The sequence below is a fragment of the Dama dama genome, chromosome 7 (genome assembly GCF_033118175.1).
Source record: "Dama dama isolate Ldn47 chromosome 7, ASM3311817v1, whole genome shotgun sequence".
Classification (NCBI taxonomy): domain Eukaryota; kingdom Metazoa; phylum Chordata; class Mammalia; order Artiodactyla; family Cervidae; genus Dama; species Dama dama.
Window position 1 is genome coordinate 15,150,413 of NC_083687.1, and position 24,708 is coordinate 15,175,120.

Here is a 24,708-nt window from a genome sequence, read left to right on the forward strand (position 1 = left end):
ACTGTGTTCTGTATCCTACCCAGTGCAGTAAGGAATAACAACAGGGACAGCAAAAGTACAAAGACTGGAAAGAAAGAAACACAAAGTATCGTCATTTACAAGTGATATTGTAAACAATAAAATCAACAAAACTATAGAAGGTAGAATTTAGCAAGTTTACTTGAATATGAAATAAAGACAAATTTTATTTTAGTTATCCATAAAAAAAGTTAGAAAATGAAAATCTCAGAAAGATATCACATAGGTAGTGCCAGTGGGGTAAAGAGCCCCAGTGCCAGTGTAGGAGACCTGAGAGACGAGGGTTTGATCCCTGGGTCAGGAAGATCCCCTGGAGGAGGGCATGGTAACCCATTCCAGTGTTCTTGCCTGGAGAATCCCATGGAGAGAGGAGTCCGGTGGGCTACAGTCTGTAGGGTCACGAAGAGTCGGACATGACTAAAGCAACTTGATAAACAGCCAAATGGAACGTAGTAGAGAATGCAGAAATAGGCCGGGAACACTGACATGTGGAAAAGGTGGTATTGAAAATCAGTGATGAAGAGAGAGAATTTGCAGTGTCGTTCTGGTACACTGGATGATTACTATTTAACAAGGGAAATTAGATCCCTGCATATATGAAAATTGCATCCCTACAACATGCATAAAAATAATTTTGGGGGATTAAGTGCTTAACTATGATAGGCAAAACCTGTATGACCTTTAGAAGGTAACAAAGGCACATATCTGTTCTCAGAGTAGAAAGGGACTTTTTATACAAAGCCCACAACTATAAAGAAAAGACGAATACATTTAAGCAGGATAGGAGGATATCCCTGTAACAGATACCATGGGATTGCTCATCCAGCCCTTATCTTTAGTTACTTGCCTGTTGGAAATATATACATTGAACAACTCAGACTTGAACTGTGCAGTTCCACTTATACACAGATTTTTTAAACTAAATACATACTACAGTACTATATGACCTCAGGTTGGTTGAACCCCTGTATGTGGAACTGTGGATGTGAGAGGGCTGACTGCAAAGTTATATGTGGATTTTCAACTTTGTGGAGTGTCCATGCCCCTAACCCCTATGTTGTTCAAGGGTCAATTGTGTGTGTGTGAATGTGTGTGTGTGTGTGTATAATTTTACAATCTTTTGTGATATGTCTCTTTTTGAGACTTCTCAAAAACTGAGAGAAGATATTTTAGCATGTATGGCTGACAAAAGATTCATATCTAGCATTAAGAAAGATTTTCTTTAGACTTCCCTATTGGTCCAGTGATTAAGACTCCACACTTACACTGCAGCGGGCAGGGCTTCTACCCCTGGTCGGGAAACTAAGATCTCCATGTGTGTGTGGCGTGGCCAAAAAAAAAAAAAAGAGAGAAACAGTTTCTTCAAATCATTAAGAAATACAAAACAATACTGTTCTCACTGTTGTTAATTGGTAAGAATGAAAAAGTCTGACAAACCACTGTTGGTAAGGGTGTGTAGAAATTGTAAATCTTAGTACTTCTGTATGTATAAGTTGGTAGAATTGCTTCAGAGAACAGTAAATCAATCAATTTATTTGATGATACACTGCATAGATACAGTATTTTATATATACAGTATATAGAAAAATAAACAGATACACACAAATTTTGAACAAGCCAAGTATAGAGTATTGGTGAATGCACACAAGCAGTCGTTTACAGGCATGCACAAGAACCGTTGACATCAAATTCAGAGTAGAGGTTACCTCTGGAGAAGCAGGGAGTGTGGATCCAAGAAAGACCTACGTGGACTTGAATTGTAGTTCCTGAAGCAAAATTGTTAAGATTTGGTAGGTGGGTACATGGATATTCACTATCTTGTTCATTGTAATTGCCTGTCCTTAAAAAAAAATAATTTAAACCCAAAGAATCACTTAATGAAAGAGAATGCTCTCCTGTGGATCACTCCTGGCTTAATGATTGAAGATCATTAAGATCTGAGAGGAGCAGACTAGAGCACCAGGCAAATCCTAGAATGCCAAAACTATAGCAGAAAGCAGAGAAGAAGAAAAGAAAGTGGCTGTCTCCAGTATTTCTCCCCCATGTAAACGCTCTGAAGTGGGAGTCCTGACAAAGTTTATCACCAGGTGGGGGTTGTGCCAGAGAGGCGAGCATTGCGCCAGGTCAGTCCCCAAGCCCCAGACCCAGAGGATAAGCTCTCCTGCCTCCCTCATGCCTTCCCCCCAGTCGCCAGAGGCAGCCATACCCAGTGCAAACAGGAATTTGCATTTGGAATGAGAAGATACACCCATATGCAGAAATAACCATGTCTCATCAAATATTTGAAGAAATTAAGGAGTCATTCCCTCCAAACAGTAAAGAGACCCACTGACCACCTACCTAAACAGAAAAAAATGCAAAAGTAACTAAAATTAATAGCTTCAGAGAGATTCAAGAATTTGTATAGCCAATTAAAGAAACATATAACCAATTAAAGAAAAACAAAAAAACAGGCTGCTATGAAAAGAATAACAATTGGAATAATCAGAAATTGAAAAAAACAAAACTTGAGTATTTTTTGAGTTGGACTATCTAGCCAGGTGAGCATATTGCAGAAAGAAATGGAAAGTTTGACAGAAAAATTTCAGGGTCGTAGGAATAGATATGTAAGTTCCAAAATCCATAAAATGGAAATTCCCAAAGAAGAGAGAAGAAAAAGTGGGGGTAGGTGGGTGGAAGCATTAATAAAAGAAGAGTGTTTTGTGGGGACTCTGTACCCGCTCTCTGTGTCTATGCTGAAAGCTTTGTACTTTGCTTCTCTTTAATAAATCCTATTCGCTTGCTTAAAAAAAAAAAGAGAAGAGTGTTTCGTGCAGTTAAAGATAATAAAGGTTTTTCATCCTTTGAGATTAGATAGGAGCAGTGTTCCTGATATCCAGGTCTTCCTTTGTGCTGGGTTTCATAAGGAATAAGTAAACATCTTTTGACGATTCTCTGTCTCACTCAGCTTCCAGGCATTTCTCTCATTGCAACGAGAAAGGAACAGAGTGATCTGACCCAGATAGGGCATCCCTTATTTTGTTAATTTCCCCAAACATTATGGCTCCCTCACCTCCATCCCCACTGGAGGTGGCACATCCAGACTGAATCAGTTTTTATCACCCTTCAGCATCCCTGGTGGAATGACGAGTCTGTACTTTCATTTCAGCAGTATACTGTTTCCATTGTTTCGGTGATGATGTACAAATAATTAAACTTCTCTATATCACTGGAATTAAATATGTCTTTATAAACAGCCAGATGTGAAGTTTATATAAATTGTATTTCACTGTATAATTGTTTGAGGGTGCTTTGGAGAAATGATTTCTATCAAGAAGGTATATTACAAAGTAAAACTTATCAAACTAACTGTTTTTCACACCAGGTCTTGCACAGTCAGGTTCCTGGGGGTGTTTTGATGAGTTTAACAGAATTGAATTGCCTGTGTTATCAGTGGCAGCCCAGCAAATTTACATCGTCTTGACAGCAAGAAAAGAGAGAAAAAAACAGTTTATTTTTTCTGATGGTGATTGTGTTGATTTAAATCCAGAATTTGGAATCTTCTTAACAATGGTGAGAACATAGGTGTTACATATTTTAAAATTTTTTATTGAAGTATGGTTGATATACAGTGTATTAGTTTCTGGTGTATAGCAAAGTGACTCCGTTATATATGTGTATATATATTATATTCTTTTCTGTTATAGGTTATTAGAAGATTTTGAATACAGTTCCCTGTGAGATATATATATATACTAGGATCTTGTTGTTTATCTATTTTATATATAGTACTTTGTATCTGCTAATCCCGAATTCCTCATTGGTTCCTCCTCTACCCACTTTCCCCTTTGGTAATCCTAAATTTGATTTCTTTGCTATTTGTGTCATAGTTTAGATTCTACCTTTGAGTGATATGCTATGATATTTGTCTTCATCTGACTTACTTCAGTTAGTATGATAACGTCTAGGTCCATCATGTTGCTGCAGATGGCATTATTTCATTCTTTTCAACCTCTTGGTCAGGTGTATTCCTAAGTATTTCATACTTTTTGATGTGATTTAAACAGATTGAGGAGAAGGCAATGGCACCCCACTCCAGTACTCTTGCCTGGAAAATCTCATGGACAGAGGAGCCTGGTGAGCTGCAGTCCATGGGGCCACGACGAGTCGGACATGACTGAGCGACTTCACTTTCACTTTCACACATTGGAGGAGGAAATGGCAATCCACTCCAGTGTTCTTGCCTTGAGAATCCCAGGGACGGGGGAGCCTGGTGGGCTTCCGTCTATGGGGTCGCACAGGGTCGGACACGACTGAAGTGACTTAGCAGCAGCAAACAGATTGAAAAACATAGGTTTTAAATGCAGTTTATTCATTTAATTGTTATAGACTTAAAGGAAAGTAAACATATATTAGTGGGTAATATATCATAGTTCCCCCAACCAGGAATCAAACCCCCACACCTCTTGCAGTGGGATCACACAAAGTTTTAACCACTGTAACGGCAGGGAAGGCCCATGGTGAATGTTTATAATTGAGACACCCAAGGCTCAGGGAATTAAAAAATTTGCTCGTCACACAATTAGAGAAAGATGTTATTGTCTAATATCAAAGCCTGACTCCTTAACCTCTACACTTGGCTTTTCTCTGACACTTAATAAAGGATGATAGAAATGATTTAAAATTTTCAAAATAATTCAACAGGGTCCTATAACAAATTGTTACCATGTTACTGGGGACAGAGCTTTGTGATATACTGTTGTAAAGATAAAACACCAAAAGCATAGAATGGAGGAGTTTCTATGAATTGAAGTGAAGTTAATGTTGAACTGCTTTTACCTAATGCTTTTAAATGATCCCTATTCTGTTCAATCTCTAAGGTGCAAAATAACACAAGTACTCTGAGTTTTAAGTGTCCTGAGTGGATAAAGATAAATCATAGGAAAAAAACTCAGAAAAGTTTCTGATAAGCTTTAATGTAAGCAAACAACCAGTAAAGCAAGTTAGAGGTAAATAATAACAATCCTAAAGTGATCAGTTATAACTCATGAAATTGAATGAAGGAGTTTACTCTGTGTGATAGTGTGGCTTAGAAGAATTTAAAAGAAGCTTAACATTTCCTTGGATTAAGAATAATTTTGGAAATATCAATTAGATATTGCATTAGGCTGTGAATAACTAACATATGAAGAATAGTGACTTAAGTATGTATTCTTTTAAGATTCTTCGAGGTTTCTACACCATCTTGGTTTCCAATTTCAAGGTCACCTTATGGCCCAAGGTGCTATAGAAGCATCTCTGTTGCAGCCAATTGATTGAATCAATTCCCTCCAATCAGACGTCAAGGATATTTCACACACTGTGTCCCTTTGTGACTCACAGGGTAGAATTTAATCTCACCAGCTGCAGGGCAGGCTGGGAAATGTAGTTTTAAATCTGGGTGGTGATGCACCCAGCTTGCAACTGAAGTTCTGTGACTAAGGATGAAAAATAGGAGTAATGAAAGGCAGCCAGCCATCTTTGTATTCCCAGCGCCTAGCAAGTTATCTGGCCTATTGACAATGCCCAGTAAATGCTCAGGGACTAAAGGTTTCTTCATGCACTTTCCTCTTTGCCTTGCTTGTCTTTGAACACCCTAACCTCATCGCTTGGGGTTTTTGGGTCTGGTCTATCCTGTGTTTTGTTATTATTCGCTTCCTTCTCATCTCTACTTTTGTCCTTCTTCATGTTTTCTCATCACTCCCGTCTTTGTTTTCCTCACTAAACTCTTTGTCAGCTGTTTGTGGCTATTTGTCAGCCACAGAACTCTGTAATTCTGACTGTAAAGAATAATTTGTGTTGTAAAGCGGTTAACTTCCAGTTTAAAAGCAAAGCACACAGGCTCACAAAGCAAAACGGAAACATTAAAGAAAAGACAAACGTAGCAACTGGAGTTACATACTCCATGCAAATGTCCTTCAAAAAGTGAGGCAAGATAAAAATACTTTCTGGCAAAAAAAATGATAATTTGAAGAGAGGAAATAAAAATTGCCTCAGTATATTGATTAATATAAAATCCTAAATTTTCTTTTGCTTTCAGTAACATATTTTGGATCATAATTATCCCAGTATTTATTCAGTTTTATTTCATTTTCTTTAACAAACAGATACGCAGATGCTTATTTTTTGCTACACAAAGTGGTGTGTGTGTGTGTGTGTGCACTGTGTGCACACGTGTGTTACTTTATTAGTGTAATGAACATGGAAATTGTGAGAGAGAGTAAAGTGACATTAATAAATATTGATGGTCCAATATACATTTTTGTGAAAAGAGGGATATTTTATGAATCGAATGTTTTTCAATACCTTCTTAGAATCTGAATTAGAGATTTGAAATGTATTGATAATTTGTATTCAAGAAATGAAAGTTATGTCAACAATTAAAAATTAAATAATTTTAACTTTTAGAACCCTGGGTATGCTGGGCGCCAGGAACTACCAGAGAACTTGAAAATTCAGTTCAGAACTGTTGCTATGATGGTTCCTGATAGACAGGTATGTATCAGGATTTAAAATCGTAATGCAATTTATGTTCTTTACCTGTTTTTCACTAAAACTGAAAAGTCTCACTGTTAATTTGCAGATCATTATGCGAGTTAAACTTGCAAGCTGTGGTTTTCTTGAAAACGTTATCTTGGCTCAGAAGTTTTATGTACTTTACAAACTCTGTGAAGAGCAACTTACTAAGCAGGTAACTTTGTACATCTATTTTCCCCTCACTATAGAACTTGTTTTTTAACTTTGCAATTTTGCCTTGATAAGTACTAATTAGGGAGTTAAAAAAAATTCCTTGACTGTTTCCTAAGATATGTTTATAGTTAACTTGACCTTTTGATTATGTATTTTAAAAACTTTCCTAAGTTGAAATAATTATAGATTCTCAGGAAGTTGCAAAGACATGTACGAGACATCCTGTGTACTCTTCATCCTGTTGACATAATTGTAGTACAATAACACAACCAGAAGATTGACAGTGGACAATAAACAGAGATTCCTAAGACTTCACCAGTTTTTCATGCACTCGTGTGTATGTGTGTGTGTGTGTGTATGTAGTTCTATCCAGTTATGTCATAGAAAACAGAATTGTTTATCCCCACCAAGTACCCTCCTGCTACCCCTTTATAGCAACACTTCCCTCTCTCCTCTCTCCCAAATTCTATAGCTCCTCGTAGGCCTAATCTTTTCTACATCTCTGTAATTGTGTTATTTCAAGCATGTTACATAAAGTGAATCACGTGGTGTGTAACCTGTTGGTCATGCATTTTAAATGGTTGCCCCTCAGACTATCAGAGTGTATTGTTCTCAGAAAATCAGGTGTGAACACTGTCACACAGATTGATCTTTCCAGTGAAGTCATCTTTTTTCAGTCAAAGGAAAGGCAGGAGAAGTGAGCTAACAGAATTTGGCCACTCAGCCACTCCAAAACTATAGTATGTAAGTACTATATGTACACAGTGAGTCTGCGCTTAGAATTTTTCAGCTGAATGATCCTTTTTATTTCTTTTCTCATCCTAGGTTCATTACGACTTTGGTTTGAGAAATATTCTATCTGTATTGAGGACACTCGGATCTCAAAAAAGAGCCAGACCGGAAGATAGTGAATTAAGCACGGTCATGAGAGGACTGAGAGATATGAACCTTTCTAAATTGGTATCTTTCTTCTCTGGATTAATTTCTCTTTCAAGATTTTGACCTCGCTGACAAGTGGGGGTTGGCTCATATAGAGCTGTTAACATGGGTGTGTGTTGGGTTGGGTATGTGGAGTTACCACTGACTGAACTTCTGGAAGAAGGCACCCTCCTCCTGCCCCCAAGAAAAAAACCCATGGCTTTGTATGGACAACAAGGGCCAGAAATGCATCCTTGCAAATGCCATAAAATAGGCTTCATCAGTGGGCTCCAGCCCCCAAATGTCAGTCCATTATTCATAACGTAATATAGATTCTAAACACGAAAATCTGGATTCATAGGGAACCACCAAAGCTTTTCGCTTTGTCTGTATGTGACTAGCTTTAACCATGTCTCTCCCAAAACATCAACACCATTTCTGTTTTCTAAATGTGCATTAAGTGTTTGCTGTGGCTGCTGCTGCTGCTGCTAAGTCACTTCAGAGTACTGGAGTGGGTTGCCGTTTCCTTCTCCAATGCATGAAAGTGAAAAGTGAAAGTGAAGTTGTTCAGTCATGTCTGACTCTTAACGACCCCATGGACTGCAGCCCACCAGGGTCCTCTGTCCATGGGATTTTCCAGGCAAGAGTACTGGAGTGGGGTGCCATTGCCTTCTCCAGCTTGCTGTGGAGCTTATAATAATTATTTCTCTGCTTTCACACTTGTCACAGGTACAGCCGGGTTGTTTTGAACTAGCTGATGGGCAGGTTCATGTGGCTTTTATTCACAGGCTTCTTTGTGCTACATATGGTGTCCATGCCCTGGGAGTACATGGTTGAGGAAGAAGTGGATCTTAGGAGCTTGCATTCTGGTTACAAATCTAGCAGCTGACATCTGTATACTTCACTTTATTACAGAATCTTTTCACATATATTGTCTTGTTTGAGTCTCACAGCCACCCTGGGGGACATGGATCTCCTTAGGAGAGAGTCACGTTTGTAGGACTCACCCACTATCATAGTCAGTTGAGAAACTGGAACCAAAATCCACAAGACTTTGTGATGTTAAATTACAGATAATTTCCTAATTAAAGAAGAATGTTAATACTCTGTTCTCTTGGGCTTGGAACTATTACTTACACATTTTTAAGGTTAATGCATATACGTGTCATATGATAAAATAATGAGATCAAACCTTGGAGGAGTAGATTGGAGAAGACATTAAATGCCGACAAGGTGTTTTTTAAACATTTTGTCTTGGGGTATGGCCGATTAACAATGTTGTGACAAGTTTCAGGTGAACAGCAAAAGGACTGTTTGCTGTTCATACATGTATGAACATGTTTACATACATGTATACATGTTCATACATGTATATAAATCCAGTTTCCACCAAACTCCCCTCCCATCCAGGCTGCCATGTATTATTGAACAGAGTTGCCTGTGCAAGCAGATCTTTGTTGGCTATCCATTTTATTTTATTTTATTTATTTATTTTTTTTGGTTATCCATTTTAAATATAGCAGTGTCTACGTGTCCATCCCAGACTCTAAGTATCCCTTCCCCCATCCTCTCCTCCGCCCACCCTGGTAACCATTCAGTTCATTCTCTAAGTCTGCGAGTCTCTTTCTGCTTTATAAGTTCATTCCTATCATTTCCTTTTAGATTCGCATATAAGGGATGTCATACGATATTTCCCCTTCTGTGGTCTCACTTCACTCAGTACGACAGTCTCTAGGTCTATCCATGCTGCTGAAAATGGCGTTATTTCATTCTTTTTAATATAAATGCCAGGGAAATTTGGGTGCAATGCTGTAGGTAATGTGGACTCAGTGGTGGTGTTTGGGAGAAAGTGCTAGAGCATACAGGTGTGGCCAGGAGAATAATATGATTATTTGGGCATGAAATGATGAGTACTGTGAGCTTCATTTTTGACCTAAATGAATAAACGTATTCTTTGCCACCTTAGATTGATGAAGATGAACCCCTCTTCCTCAGCTTAATCAATGACCTGTTTCCAGGATTACAACTAGATAGTAATAGTTACGTGGAACTGCAAGCTGCAGTCGCCAACCAGGTTCAGCTTGAAGGTTTGATTAACCATCCACCCTGGAATCTCAAACTCGTGCAGGTAAAATATTTTTCATCTATTATCAGTTTGATGATCAACGAGTGTTGTTAAAGGTTGTCATTTGGAGAGAAGAACTAGTGTTATTAATCTTGCTTGATGTTAAGATTGAGGCTAAATAAAGCACATCATTGCAAGAAGAGTCCTCAGCTGGGGGTGTTGGTCCTAGGGACTTTATTTATTTTTTCCATTTATTTTTATTAGTTGGAGGCTAATTACTTTACAATATTGTAGTGGATTTTGCCATACATTGACATGAATCAGCCATGGATTTACATGTGTTCCCCATCCCGATCCCCCCTCCCGCCCCCCCTCCCCATCCCATCCCTCTGGGTCTTCCCAGTGCACCAGCCCTGAGCACTTGTCTCATGCATCCAACCTGGGCTGGTAGTCTGTTTCACCCTTGATAGTATACTTGTTTCAATGCTATTCTCTCAGCTCATCCCACCCTCGCCTTCTCCCACAGAGTCCAAAAGTCTGTTCTATACATCTGTGTCTCTTTTTCTGTTTTGCATATAGGGTTATCATTACCACCTTTTAAAATTCCATATATATGCGTTAGTACACTGTATTGGTCTTTATCTTTCTGGCTTACTTCACTCTGTATAATGGGCTCCAGTTTCATCCATCTCATTAGAACTGATTCAAATGAATACTTTTTAATGGCAGAGTAATATTCCATAGTGTATATGTACCATAGCTTCCCTATCCATTCATCTGCTGATGGACATCTAGGTTGCTTCCGTGTCCTGGCTATTATAAATAGTGCTGCGATGAACATTGGGGTGCACGTGTCTCTTTCAGATCTAGTATCCTTGGTGTGTATGCCCAGGAGTGGGATTGCTAGGTCACATGGCAGTTCTATTTCCAGTTTTTTAAGAAATCTCCACACTGTTTTCCATAGTGGCTGTACTAGTCTGCATTCCCACCAACAGTGTAAGAGGGTTCCCTTTTCTCCACACCCTCTCCAGCATTTATTGCTTGTAGACTTTTGGATAGCAGCCAACCTGACTGGCGTGTAATGGTACCTCATTGTGGTTTTGATTTGCATTTCTCTGATAATGAGTGATGTTGAGCATCTTTTCATGTGTTTGTTAGCCATCTGTATGTCTTCTTTGGAGAAATGTCTGTTTAGTTCTTTGGCCCATTTTTTGATTGGGTCATTCATTTTTCTGGAATTGAGCTGCAGGAGTTGCTTATATATTTTTGAGATTAATCCTTTGTTGCTTTGTTTGCTATTATTTTCTCCCATTCTGAAGGCTGTCTTTTCACCTTACTTATAGTTTCCTTTGTTGTGCAAAAGCTTTAAAGTTTCATTAGGTCCCATTTGTTTATTTTTGCTTTTATTTCCAATATTCTGGGAGGTGGGTCATAGAGGATCCTGCTGTGATTTATGTCAGATAGTGTTTTGCCTATGTTCTCCTCTAGGAGTTTTATAGTTTCTGGTCTTACATTTAGATCTTTAATCCATTTTGAATTTAGTTTTGGACTTTAGCGTGGTTTTACCCCGCCTCACACTAACCAAGCACTTACTGAAGTTACTTATACCCCATGAGGTTAGGTGGTAACCAGAAACTCGAGAATAGCTGGGAGGAGATAGCAGGTTATGAAAATGCAGGGAGGGACTTCCCTGGTGGTCCAGTAGTTGGGGCTCTGTTTCCAGTGCAGGGACCTTGGGTTCCATTCTTGGTTGGGGAACTGGAATCCCACGAGGCGTGCAGCGTGACCAAAAAAAAAAAAAACACGCAGGGAAGTGGAATGCCATAGCTGGGGGCCTTCGTGGGGCATGGCGCCTGAGGAATCTCGGGGTGCTACTTTGCTTCTGCTTTGTGTGTGGGTGTGTTCACACCTAAACTAAATCCTTTGCCTGTGTCCCTTGCTGTGTTTCTGTCAATCACATTTTATCCTTGGGACAACCTATCAGTGATTTTATCAAGCAGAGCCCTGAAACTATAGCAGAGTTGCTGAATTAAATCCCTATGAGCTTGACGCATTGGGAGTATTTTCCAGTGCCTTGGAAAATAAAGGCACTGAAATTGTTGAAAGTGTTAAAAACCGCATTTGGAAAGTAATGATTCTTTCCCCCCACCATCCCCTGAAAAGCAATGATTCTTAACTTACTCTTGTAAGCAGTGCAGGTGTATGAGACAGACTCAGACCTTATAAAGAAAATATATGGGGAGAAATAAAAGTATTTTTCATCATCTATGTAATGGAAATCATTCCATTTAAAAAAAGTTCTGGGAAAACCTCACTTTACATGTGACATGCATACAGGTGAACTGAGAACTTCAGATGTACAAGCTGGATTTAGAAAAGGTAGAGGAACCAGAGGTCAAATTGACAACATCCGCTAGATGATAGAAAAAGCAAGGGAATTAAAAAAAAATCTGTTTCGTTGACCACGCTCACGCTTTTGATTGTATGAATCACAACAAACTGTGGAAAATTCTAAAGAGATGGGAATACCAGACCACCTTATCTTCCTCCTGAGAAACCTATATGCAAGACAAGAAGCAAGAGTTAGAATTGGATATGGAATAATGGCCTGGTTCAAAATTGGGAAAGGAGTACGTCAAGGCTATATATTGTCACCCTGCTTGTTTAACTTCTGTGCAGAATACATCATGAGAAATGCCAGGCTGGATAAAGCACAAGCTGGAATCAAGATTGCCAGGAGAAATATCAAAACCTCAGATATGCAGATGACACCTGTCTAATGGTAGAAAGTGAAGAGGAACTAAAGAGCCTCTTAATGAGGGTGCAAGTGGAGAGTGAAAAAGCTGGCTTAAAACTCAACATTCAGAAAGCTAAGATCATCACATCCGGTCCTATCACTTCATGGCAAAAATAGATGGAGAGAAAGTGGAAACAGTGACAGATTTTATTCTCTTGGGCTCCAAAATCACTGTGGACAGTGACTTGCAGCCATGAAATTAGAAGATGCTTGCTCCTTGGAAGAAAAGCAATGACAAACCTAGACAGCATATTAAAAAGCAGAGACATCACTTTGCTGAAAAAGGTCTGTATAGTCAAAGCTATGGTTTTGCCAGTAGTCATACAAGATGTGAGAGTTGGACCATAAAGAAGACTGAGCACTGAAGACTTGATGCTTTTGAAGTGTGGTGTTGGAGAAGACTCTTGAGAGTCTCTTGGATAGCAAGGAGATCAAACCAGTCAATCCTAAAGGAAATCAACCCTGAATATTCATTGAAAGGACTGATGCTGTAGCTCCAATACTTTGGCCACCTGATGCAAGAGCTGATTCATTTTAAAAGACCCTGATGCTGAGTAAGATTGAGGGCAGGAGGAGAAGGGGGTGACAAAGGATGAGATGGTTGGATGGCATCACTGACTCAGTGTACATGAGTTTGAGCAAACCCAGGGAGATAGTGAAGGACAGAGAAGCCTGGTGTGCTGCAGTTCATGAGGACGCAAAGGGTCGGACATGACTTAGCCGCTGAACAACAATGTATACAGTATACTGAGCACTGCAATCTTAGTTCTCTCAGTTGGTGGGGGACTAGAAGATTGTGTTGTTACTTAATGTCAAACACATTACTGTTGAATATAATATGGCCAGTACCTCTGTTGCTTTTAAACTATGGATTACAGAGCTAATACATTTCTATCTAAAACTTAGGAGAGTAACTCAAATTTTACCTCTGATCAGCTATGAGTCCTTTGACTTTTTATTTTTATTAATAAAACTGTAGAGGGGATTTTGTAACAGACACTGTCCATGTTCTTTGTATGTCTCCTTGAATCTCTCTCACCTCATCCTTGCACTCCTTCCCCGACTTCTAGAACTGTGATTCCAGTTCCACATACTCTCTGCAGGAGGGTCAGTGCCACTTTTTCTGGAAGGCGCAAAGTGCAGACAGTGCATGGGAGTTTGTCCTCCCCTACCCCCAAACAACCCTTCCTTAGTTAAGGACATATGGGCGATGTGGGAGTTCCCTGGTGGTCTAGTGGTTAAGACTCTGCACTCCCAATGCAGGGGGCCTGGGTTTGATCCTGGTTAGGGAACTTGATCCTGCATGCTGCAACTGAGAGCTGGCACAGCCAAATAAATTAAAAAACAAGAACAACAACAAAACACTCAATAAGGACTTATGGATGATGCAGTCGAAAAGTCAAGTTCTTCTGCTTCCAGGTGAAACAGATATAAAGGTGCCCCGAGGGCCAGCCTTAAGTCTCCCCTCTACAGGATATTGTCTTCAATCACACCATGATTGACCTGTCCCCGTTCCTGTCCTTCTTCCCTTACTCCATTAAAAGTTTCCCTGGTGACCACTCGCTTGCACAGGAAACTCACCTCCAACTGTGCCTCTGGGGAACCAGAAGGCTGATGTTTAACTTGGGTCTTGGCAGAGATGCTTTGTATTGCTGCTTCCCACCACTAGGGGGCGATATCACCACGTGCGATACAAAGAAAGCTGTTTGTGGAAAAACCATCTCTATGTTATCAGCAAACTGAAATGACAAGGAGTTTGTCCTGTCAAGTATTTGAGACGCAGAAACTAGATCCTGAATTGATTACTTCCAAAATGTAATTAAAGTCCCACATTGTCGTTACTTTCTCACTTTTAACATGTTGCGTGTTTGCTACTCACCTTCCATAAAACAGACAGTTTTTTGGGGGGGGTCATATTCCATTTTTAAGTAGTGAACTAGTTACTTTCTAAAGCTTTTAAGATCCTGTTTAAAACTTTTAAAATTTCTTCACATGACTTCTATGAACGTGAGCAGGAGACGCCTAAGTTATATTTTTTTGATTTATCATCTCATTGTGTAGTTGTATGAGACGTCTCTGGTCCGTCATGGCCTGATGACTCTGGGGCCCAGCGGGTCTGGGAAGACAATGGTCATAACAATCCTGATGAAGGCGCTGACAGAGTGCGGTAGGCCTCACAGGGAGATGAGAATGAATCCCAAAGCTATTACGGCTCCGCAGATGTTTGGCCGACTGGACACGGCGACCAATGACTGGACAGATGGGATTTTTTCTACTCTGTGGAGAAAAACATTAAAAGCTAAAAAAGGTACACGCAAACTCTTTTCTGCTGATCATTCTTTTTTCCTGCCAGTTTATCCGCAATGCAGCATTTGTTTTAATTTTCCATTTTGATCATCCACAGGTGAAAAGTGATTTTCTGTTCTCATTATTGGCAGGTGAAAACATTTTCCTCGTTTTAGACGGCCCTGTGGATGCCATTTGGATTGAGAACTTAAATTCCGTCTTGGATGACAATAAAACCCTCACACTGGCCAATGGAGATCGCATCCCCATGGCTCCAAGCTGCAAGCTTTTGTTTGAAGTCCACAATATCGAGAATGCCTCTCCAGCCACGGTTTCTAGGATGGGCATGGTGTACATCAGTAGCTCCGCTCTCAGCTGGAGACCAATACTGCAGGTGGGGACTGGAGACCTACAGAAGTGTCTTTCCATGTCTCGCTTTCTCCATGTCTTTTTCTCTTATAAACAGAGATTCCGTTTCTTTGCTGTAGGCATGGTTGAAGAAGCGTACTACCCAGGAAAATTCTGTATTCCTAACTCTGTATGATAAAATATTTGAAGATGCATATACATTTATGAAACTGAACCTCAACCCCAAAATGCAGCTGTTAGAGTGCAACTATATTGTGCAAGTAAGATATTTTTTTGTACCCTCATTACTTAAGATTTGAAATTACCCCCACCTCCCAGACACACACTCAGTTGCAGTTTAGAGGTATCTGAAATGGAAGATTCACAGGGTCCATTAAAATCTTTCTGTGATGTGGTGGTGAAGGGTCTGAGAATTTGGATCCCTATTAAAGATCTTATTGATTCACTTACTGCCATCTCTTCATGAGTTTCACCTCCCAGGGCGGTATTGTCAGGGAAAGAGGAATGAACTATCTTCCCCACCATCAAGCGTAGTCTGACCTTCCCAGAAAGGGTGTTCAAAAATGAGAGCAGACGAGATGAATTGAGCTGGTAGTTCGACAGAAAGCGCAACAAGGAGCTGGTGGCAAGCAGGAAAACTCGGGTGGAAGTCTCGGCTTTGCAAATTTAGTATATGTATTGGATAGGGAAAACCTTGAAACAGTTCTCCAAGTAGTTTGCAACCTTTTGTTTTCCCCCCCTACTCAGCTTTCCTTTTAAGTCTTTGGAAGAAACAGAATTAATCGTGAATTTCTCTCTTTTTTTTTTCTGTTTCTTTTATATTTGTTTTTTAAAAGATTTATTTAATTGGAGGATAATTACTTTACAGTTTGATGATGGTTTTTGTCATACAGCAATATGAATTGGCCATAGATATACATGTGTCCCTTCCATCCTGAACCTCCCTCCATCTCCCTGCCTACCCTATCCCTGAGGTTTTTCAAAGGCTCTCCTGATTCTAGTCCGTAGATGATCTCTCATTATCCATTCTAGTGCCCTGATTCTCAGTCAGGGAGGCTGGGTGGCTTAGAAACAATTCATGAAGCTCACAAATTATTGAAATGATTTTGTTTTCAAAGACAAAGGATGTCTTACTATACTTTTTTTTTTTTTTTTCTGATGCCATGTGGGAGTTCACATACTTTTTCTTGAAGGGGCAAATGGTCAATGTTCTAGGCTTTGCACAGCTTTCCGCCCCAACCCCTCAGCTCTACTGTTGCAATACAGAAGCAGCCAGACACAATGCCCGAGAGTGACTGTGTTTCAGAAACACTTGATTTGCTAAGCAAGTGGCTGGCCCCTGGGGCCACAGTGCTGAGCCTTGCAACATATTAAAAATAAATAACCCTATATGCAAAACAGAAAAAGAGACACAGACATACAGAACAGAATTTTGGACTCTGTGGGAGAAGGCGAGGGTGGGATGTTTCGAGAGAACAGCATCGAAACATGTATACTATCTAGGGTGAAACAGATCACCAGCCCAGGCTGGATGCATGAGACAAGTGCTCAGGCCTGGTGCACTGGGAAGACCCAGAGGAATCGGGTGGAGAGGGAGGTGGGAGGGAGGATTGGGATGGGGAATACATGTAAATCCATGGCTGATTCATGTCAATGTATGACAAAAACCACTACAATATTGTAAAGTAATTAGCCTCCAACTAATAAAAATAAATGAAAAAAATGAAAAAAAAAAATAACATCTTTGATCTACAAATTTTGGAATAACCAAACTTTAGAACCAGAAACTACCTAAGGAAACATCTAGTCTAGGCTTTTTGCTTTTCAGATCAGGAAACTGAGACTCAGAGGTGTTAGTGGCATGAATTAGGGGAAGAAACCACACCTCCACACTCCCAGTTTGGTGTCTTTGATGTGCAGTCATGCAGCCTGCCTAAAGCAGAATGACTTTTCTTCTAAATGCCGCTCACTGTAGGACATTGATCAAACCATAACTGGAGATATATTTGGTTTCTTCTCTCGTTCTCTCCTTCTTTTAAAGTTACTATTATATATAAATGTTTATTTTAAAATCTAAATATAACACTTAATTTTATTGTATTTTAAATGTTTTCAGTCTCTCAATCTTCTGGAAGGTTTAATCCCCTCCAAAGAAGAAGGTGGCATTTCGTGTGTCGAACATCTTCATAAATTATTTGTGTTTGCTCTAATGTGGAGTTTAGGAGCCCTTCTGGAATTGGAAAGCAGAGACAAGCTTGAAGCTTTTATACGAAGTCATGAAAGCAAGTTAGACTTACCAGAAATACCTAAAGGCTTGACTCAAACCATGTATGAGTTCTATGTTACTGATTATGGTAAGCACAGTGACTTATATCTGAAACAAAATAACTTTTTTTTAAATGGAAAAAAGATAAACTCCATAAAATCTTCTCAGGGGAAATATTAAACCAGTTGTGAATAACATAATTGCTAATACCATTTTTAAAGTGCATCTGTGGAAACAAGACTAGGATTTTGCATATGAGCTGGGAATGGTTATAGAGGCCCCTTTTGCAGTTATCTAAGTGAAATCTAACATAAATAAGTTAGCAGTACCTCTTTTTCTGTTGCTTGAAGAGGAAGGGTAGAAGTATAGAGAACACAGATTCTTCATGATGCAAAGTGTGGTAATGCAGTCTTAGAACTTCTCTGTTGGAAACATCAGAATAAGCAGAGAATGAAGCAAGCAAATAGGGACCCTACTTGTGTGTAGCAGACTTGGCAAATTCCAGTTCCTCAGCCCCCTAACCTGCCATATATGGGTTACCACACATGGTAACCCCAGCTTACCTCTCCCTAAAAGAAGCTAATTAATGAAATGAATTCTTAAATCTAGATGTTAATTCTCTTATGATCTAGAGTCAATCCAAAGATGGTTCTTTGGAAAGAGCGATAAAATTGCTAAATCTCTTACCAAAGATATCAGGGAGAAAAAAGAGAAGATGTAGATTACCATGAGCCAGGTTGCGAGAGGGGACATTACTACAGAACCTAAAGATGTTAAAAAATAAGAAGTGAATATTAGAAACGATGTTAATGAAAGTACATTTGACAGTGTAAACGGTGGGCATTTATTCTAGGGGTGGGAGATTAGATTAACATTTAAAAACCAGTCAGTGTAATTCACCATGTTGATATACTAAAAACCAAGCAATTTATATGTCATCTAAATAGATGCAGAAAGTACATTTGACAAAATTTAACATTCTTCTATGGTAGAAGGATGATATCAGTTTTTCTATGATAAAACTAGGACAAAACTCGCAGGATACTAGAATTAGAAACTTTATCATTCTGATAAAGAATATCTTCAAAAAAGCTAAATTATACTGAATGGTGTGCTGCAGTCCATGGAGTTACACAGAATCAGACACGACTTAGCAAATGAACAAATACTTAATAGTGAAAGACTGAATACTTCCCAGGTTCAGAAACAAGAATATCGTTTCTCACCACTTCCATTCAGCATTGTACCAGTTGTTTTAGCCAGTGCAAAAAGACAGTAGATAAATAAATACAAACAAACACACAAATCAAATATCTACAAATTGAAAAAGAACAAGTAAATTTCTCTTTATTTGCAGATGATATAACCACTCTCCAAAACAGTTGTTAGAACTAGTATATGAGTTTAGCAAGGTCACAGAATGAAAGAACAGTATATAATAATAATTTGTATTTCTATATGCTCACAACCAATTGGAAATTGAAATTTTAATATAGAATTCAAAATAGCATCCCAAAATGAAATATATAGAGATAAATATAATGAAATATGTATAAAATTTGCATACTAAAAACTATAAAACTGCTGAGAGAAATTGAAGCCCTGAATAAATGGAAAGATAAATCAGAAAATACAGTATTGTTAAGATGTTACTTTCTCTGAATTGATCTATAGATTTAGTGCAATCACAGTGAAAAATCTCAATAAGTTTTTTTTTGGTTGAAATTTATAAATGAATTATAAAATTTTATGGAAATGCAAAGAATAACCAAATCAATTTTTAAAAGACAAAAGTGGAACACTATGACATGATTTCACTAAAGTTAACATCTCTTTAAAAGTCACTATGAAAATAAAATGACCCATTTTGGCCGCAGAATGTAAACAAATGTTTGAAAAACATATATCTGATAAAGGAATTTTATCCAGAATACATAAAGAACTCTTGCAATTCAGTAATAACAAGTAGACAGCCAATCTGAATTTTTTAAGTGGGCAATAACTTTAAATAGATGCTGCAACAAAGAAGATTTATGAATGGTGAAAAAAATAATATGAAGAGATATTCAACATGATTGATCATTAGGGAAATGCAAATTAAAATTGCAGTGGGGTATCATTTCATAGCCACTAGAATGACTAAATTCTAATTAATTTAATGCCTAAAATGGATATATCAGTAACCTCAGATATGCAGATGACACCACCCTTATGGCAGAAAGTGAAGAAGAACTGAAGAGCCTCTTGATGAAAGTGAAAGAGGAGAGTGAAAAAGTTGGCTTAAAGCTCAACATTCAGAAAACTAAGATCATGGCATCTGGTCCCATCACTTCATGGCAAATAGATGGGGAAACAGTGGAAGCAGTGGCTGACTTTATTTTTGGGGGCTCCAGAATCACTGCAGATGGTGACTGCAACAATGAAATTAAAAGACACTTGCTCCTTGGAAGGAAAGTTATGACCAACCTAGACAGCGTATTAAAAAGCAGAGACATTACTTTGTCCACAAAGGGTCTGTCTAGTCAAGGCTATGGTTTTTCCACTAGTCATGTATGGATATGAGAGTTGGACTAAAAAGAAAGCTGAGTGCCGAAGAATTGATGCTTTTGAACTGTGGTGTTGGAGAAGACTCTTGAGAATTCCTTGGACTGCAAGGAGATCCAACCAGTCCATCCTAAAGGAGATCAGTCCTGAGTGTTCATTGGAGGGACTGATGTTGAAGCTGAAACTCTGTACTTTGGCCACCTGATGCAAAGAGTTTACTCATTTGAAAAGACACTGATGCTAGGAAAGATTGAAGGCAGGAAGAGAAGGGGACGACAGAGGATGAGATGGTTGGATGGCATCACCGACTCAATGGACATGAGTTTGGGTGGACTCCGGGAGTTGGTGATGGACAGGGAGGCCTGGCGTGCTGCAGTCCATGGGGTCGCAAAGAGTCGGACACGACTGAGCAACTGAACTGAAATGGAACTCAAACTGGACAGGTTAATAATACCAAATACTGGCAAGAATGTGGAACAAATGCAGCTGTCACATCCAATAGTGTGTCCACTTTGCTGACTACACAATGGTACACAATATACAACCACTATGGAAAACCCTTTAGCCACCAATGTTTAATCCTTAAAAGTTAAGCATACATGTACCATAGGACTCTATAATTTGCCAGGAGAGTTGAAATCAAGGCTGTTCCTCCAATGATGAATATTTGCTTTGCTGCTATCAAGTGTGTACTCTTCTTCTTCCTTCCCATGCATTCTGTGTACACAGTTACTTTTGGGGTAAATTTCTGAATCGTGGTTCTTTTGGAAGATCTTTAAAATGGCAGTTAATGCCATATGACTCAGCAGCCCCACTCCTGGGCATACACACCGAGGAAACCAGATCTGAAAGAGACACGTGCACCCCAATGTTCATCACAGCACTGTTTATAATAGCCAGGACATGGAAGCAACCTAGATGCCCATCAGCAGACGAATGGATAAGGAAGCTGTGGTACATATACACCATGGAATATTACTCAGCTATTAAAAAGAATGCATTCGAATCAGTTCTAATGAGATGGATGAAACTGGAGCCCACTATACAGAGTAAAGTAAGCCAGAAAGATAAACACCAATACAGTATGCTAACACATATATATGGAATTTTAAAAGGTGGTAACGATAACCCTATATGCAGGACAGAAAAAGAGACACAGATGTATAGAACAGACTTTTGGACTCTGTGGGAGAAGGCGAGGGTGGAATGATCTGAGAGAATAGCCTTGAAACATGTATATTAAGTGTGAAACAGATCGCCAGTCCAGGTTGGATGCATGAGACAAGTGCTCAGGGCTGGTGCACTGGGAAGACCCAGAGGGATGGGATGGGGAGGGAGGCGGGAGGGGGGTCAGGATGGGGAACACGTGTAAATCCATGGCTGATTCATGTCAGTGTATGGCAAAAACCACTACAGTATTGTAAAGCAATTAGCCTCCAACTAATAAAAATAAATAAATAAATAAAATGGCAGTTAAATTCAAGAATGCAGTCAACAGTGGGGGTCATTCCATTTAAATGACCACAATACAAACATCTCTGGCCAAGTTTGCATGACTAACAGTGATGCTGACGCCATAGATTGGTGCATTCCAGAGATGCTAAAATGTAAATAAAATAGTTTTCTTAGAATTGATGAAATGTACTTATAATAATTACTATAACAATAATGTTGTTGTCGTGTTAGTTGCTCGGTAATGTACAACTCTGCTCCTCTGTCCGTGGAATCCTTCAGGCAAGAATACTAGAGTATAGCCATTCTTCTCCAGGGCATCTTCCCAACCCAGGGATGGAACCAGGTCTCCTGCATTGCAGGTAGATTCTTTACAGTCTGAGCCACTAGGGAAGCTATTGGTAGTGACTATAAGTCAGAAATCTGGGCATTTTATTACCCTAATTTTAGCGCCAGATTTATTTTTTTCCATTTCTCATGGCAAACATCCTAAGTCTGGTAATCTGTTATCCCTGTTTTGGTCTTTCCCATCCTTTCAGTTAATGTGGCTTTCTTACTAGATACTAAACATATCATTGGTTGTAATTCCATTTTAGGTCAGAGCTCTCTAGATAAATAATTAATAATTTAAAGGTGATTTTGTAAAGAGGCAAAGCAACTTTAAATTATCAGATGCCACGTATATTAGGTAAGCAGATAGGTTACCATGTTTTATGAAGATGTTTTAAATGTTTATTTCTGTTGATTGTTTATAGCACTTATATGTTTGTATTCTAAGATAACTTTTGAAGAATGCAGTTTTATTAAGATCAATTTTAATTATTTTATAGGTGATTGGGATCATTGGAATAAGAAACTTCAGCAATATTATTATCCAACTGACAGTGTTCCAGAATATTCATCAATTTTGGTTCCAAATGTTGACAATGTTAGAACAAATTTTTTGATAGACACCATTGCAAAACAGCATAAAGTAAGTTTGATAGTTTTGTTGACTGAAAAAAAATGCACAACCTAAAAATTGAGAGTTATGTTTTATTTGGTGGACATTCTTCAGACTTCAATTCCAGGACACAGCATCTCAGATAGTGTTCTGAAGAGGCAAATTTTGGGGGGGAAGTCAGGATATATAGAAATTTTTGTAACCAAAGACCAGGTAGTCGGAACATCAAAGAGTTACTGTTAATGAAAACAAACGAACAAGCAAAAACCCAGGTATCTCAAGTTAAGGAATTCAGCACTTCCTATGTATGCAAAGATACGAGTCTGGACTCACTAAAATCATCCCTTTGATTGTGGGGCCAGTAGCCTGTGTTTTCTCAGTTTCTTAGATAATTGCAAACCATGTAAGAAACAGCTCTTTACAACCACAAGTGGAAAAAGTAAAGTACAAAGGGCTGGAGGTGGTGTCATTTCAAAGAAACCTGCTTGGCAAATGAACTCCAGGTCCCAAAATACACTCGAACTCTGCTGATTTTCAGCTTGCTAAGGAAAGTGGAAGTCTGCCTACCAAGTCCCTCCCCTGGTCCCGTGACCACTCACCCACGTTTTCTTCCAGTCCATGCATTTTACATTTACGTCTTTAATTCAACTAGGACTTATTTTGATGTAGGTTTAATTCTTAAAAGTAACTTAAATTTACTGTTAATTTTATAGAATGAAAGAATGGCTACTAGAACCATACTATGTTTAAAACTAAACATTTTACAACACCTTTTAACATGATTATCCTACCATTGCAGGCTGTCTTACTCACAGGGGAACAGGGAACTGCAAAAACTGTAATGATTAAGGCCTATTTGAAAAAATATGACCCAGAAGTACAGTTATCTAAAAGTCTAAACTTTTCATCTGCCACAGAACCAATGATGTTTCAGGTAAAATCTGTCATTTGTGGTAGTCATTAACTTATTAAATATATTAAGTAGTTGATACATGTATATGCAAATAAAACATTGATATATATAGTCATCCCTCAGTATCTTATAAGGATTAGTGCCAAGACTCCTGGGAGTACTCAATTGCATTCAATGGGTAGTGTTTGCATATAACCTGTGCATATCCCCCCGTATCCTCTAAAATAATCCCTAGATTATTTATAACGCCTAATACATGATAATTCTATGTAAATGGTTGTAAATGCTATGTGAATAGTTTCCAGTGTGAGACAAATTCAAGTTTTGCTTTTTGAAACTTGCTGGAATTTTTTTTCCCCCCCAAATACTTTTGATGGAAGTTGGTTGAATCCAAGGACTTGGAAGCCATGAATATGAAGGGCTGACTGTAGACGTATCTTGAAAGAATCAGTATTGCAGTTGCCATTCAACTATTTAACCTTCCTAAGGCTGACACTGAAGCCAAATTCAAATAGCATGTTTTGGCCTAATAGTGAAGCTAAAGCTGAACATTGGAGTGTCTTTTGATGTAAATTAATGATAAACAGTCCAACAACTTATTTTTTAAAGTTCACAGTATTTATTTGAATAATAATATCACCCATTAAATAAATAAGTTAGTTATATTCTACTCTGAAAAGGATGTTCATCATTTTTAGAAATGGATTGAGGTGTAATGCATAAAACAGACTGTTTCCTTTTCTCTAGAGAACAATTGAAAGCTATGTGGACAAGCGGATGGGAAGCACGTATGGGCCACCTGGAGGCAGAAAGATGACTGTATTTATTGATGACATTAATATGCCCGTGATTAATGAATGGGGAGATCAGGTATGACTAAAATATCTCATGTAGGTGATATTTAACCAATATTCTTGGTTATATATATGGGCTTTCCTGGTGGCTCAGATGGTAAAGAATCTGTCTGCAATGCAGGAGACCCAGGTTCCATCCCTGGGTTGGGAAGATCCCCTGGAGAAGGAAATGGCAACCCGCTCCAGTATTCTTGCCTGGAGAATTCCATGGACAGAGGAGTCTGGTGGTCTACAGTCCATGGGGTTGCAAAGAGTCAGTTACGACAGACACTTTCACTTTTACTTGGGTATATATAAAGAGATCAATAACCGTCACTTGATTAAGCCTGGTCTTAATTCTCAGTCTTTTTTGACCTCTTGGGATAGGTGACATTCTCCCTTCTTGAAATCCCTGTATGCTTCTCCCCATGTTCCCTTCTGTCTCTGGCTGCTTGATTTCAGTGTACTTTCTGGCTTCTCTCTTCCTTTCCCCAGCGTTTTATCTTTGTTCTCTTATTTCTCACTCTACATACTCTTTTCCAGGAGTATGTGATGTTTAGAAAACACTAAAAAAAAAAAAAATAGATAGCTCTTTT

General features: G+C 38.8%; 1 protein-coding gene across 2 annotated transcripts in view; it reads left to right on the top strand.

Moving 5' to 3' along the window:
- DNAH8 (dynein axonemal heavy chain 8) overlaps window positions 1-24,708 on the top strand; it is a 318,410-nt gene that overhangs the window by 143,603 nt on the left and 150,099 nt on the right. For both annotated transcript variants that reach the window (XM_061146069.1, XM_061146068.1), the window contains exons 41-52: window positions 3,383-3,570; window positions 6,445-6,531; window positions 6,620-6,727; window positions 7,552-7,686; window positions 9,611-9,772; window positions 14,568-14,814; window positions 14,945-15,186; window positions 15,281-15,421; window positions 17,278-17,515; window positions 22,254-22,396; window positions 23,166-23,300; window positions 24,027-24,149. In XM_061146069.1, the coding sequence (XP_061002052.1) occupies window positions 3,383-3,570; window positions 6,445-6,531; window positions 6,620-6,727; window positions 7,552-7,686; window positions 9,611-9,772; window positions 14,568-14,814; window positions 14,945-15,186; window positions 15,281-15,421; window positions 17,278-17,515; window positions 22,254-22,396; window positions 23,166-23,300; window positions 24,027-24,149 (1,949 nt within the window). The remainder of the gene's footprint in view (window positions 1-3,382; window positions 3,571-6,444; window positions 6,532-6,619; window positions 6,728-7,551; window positions 7,687-9,610; window positions 9,773-14,567; window positions 14,815-14,944; window positions 15,187-15,280; window positions 15,422-17,277; window positions 17,516-22,253; window positions 22,397-23,165; window positions 23,301-24,026; window positions 24,150-24,708) is intronic.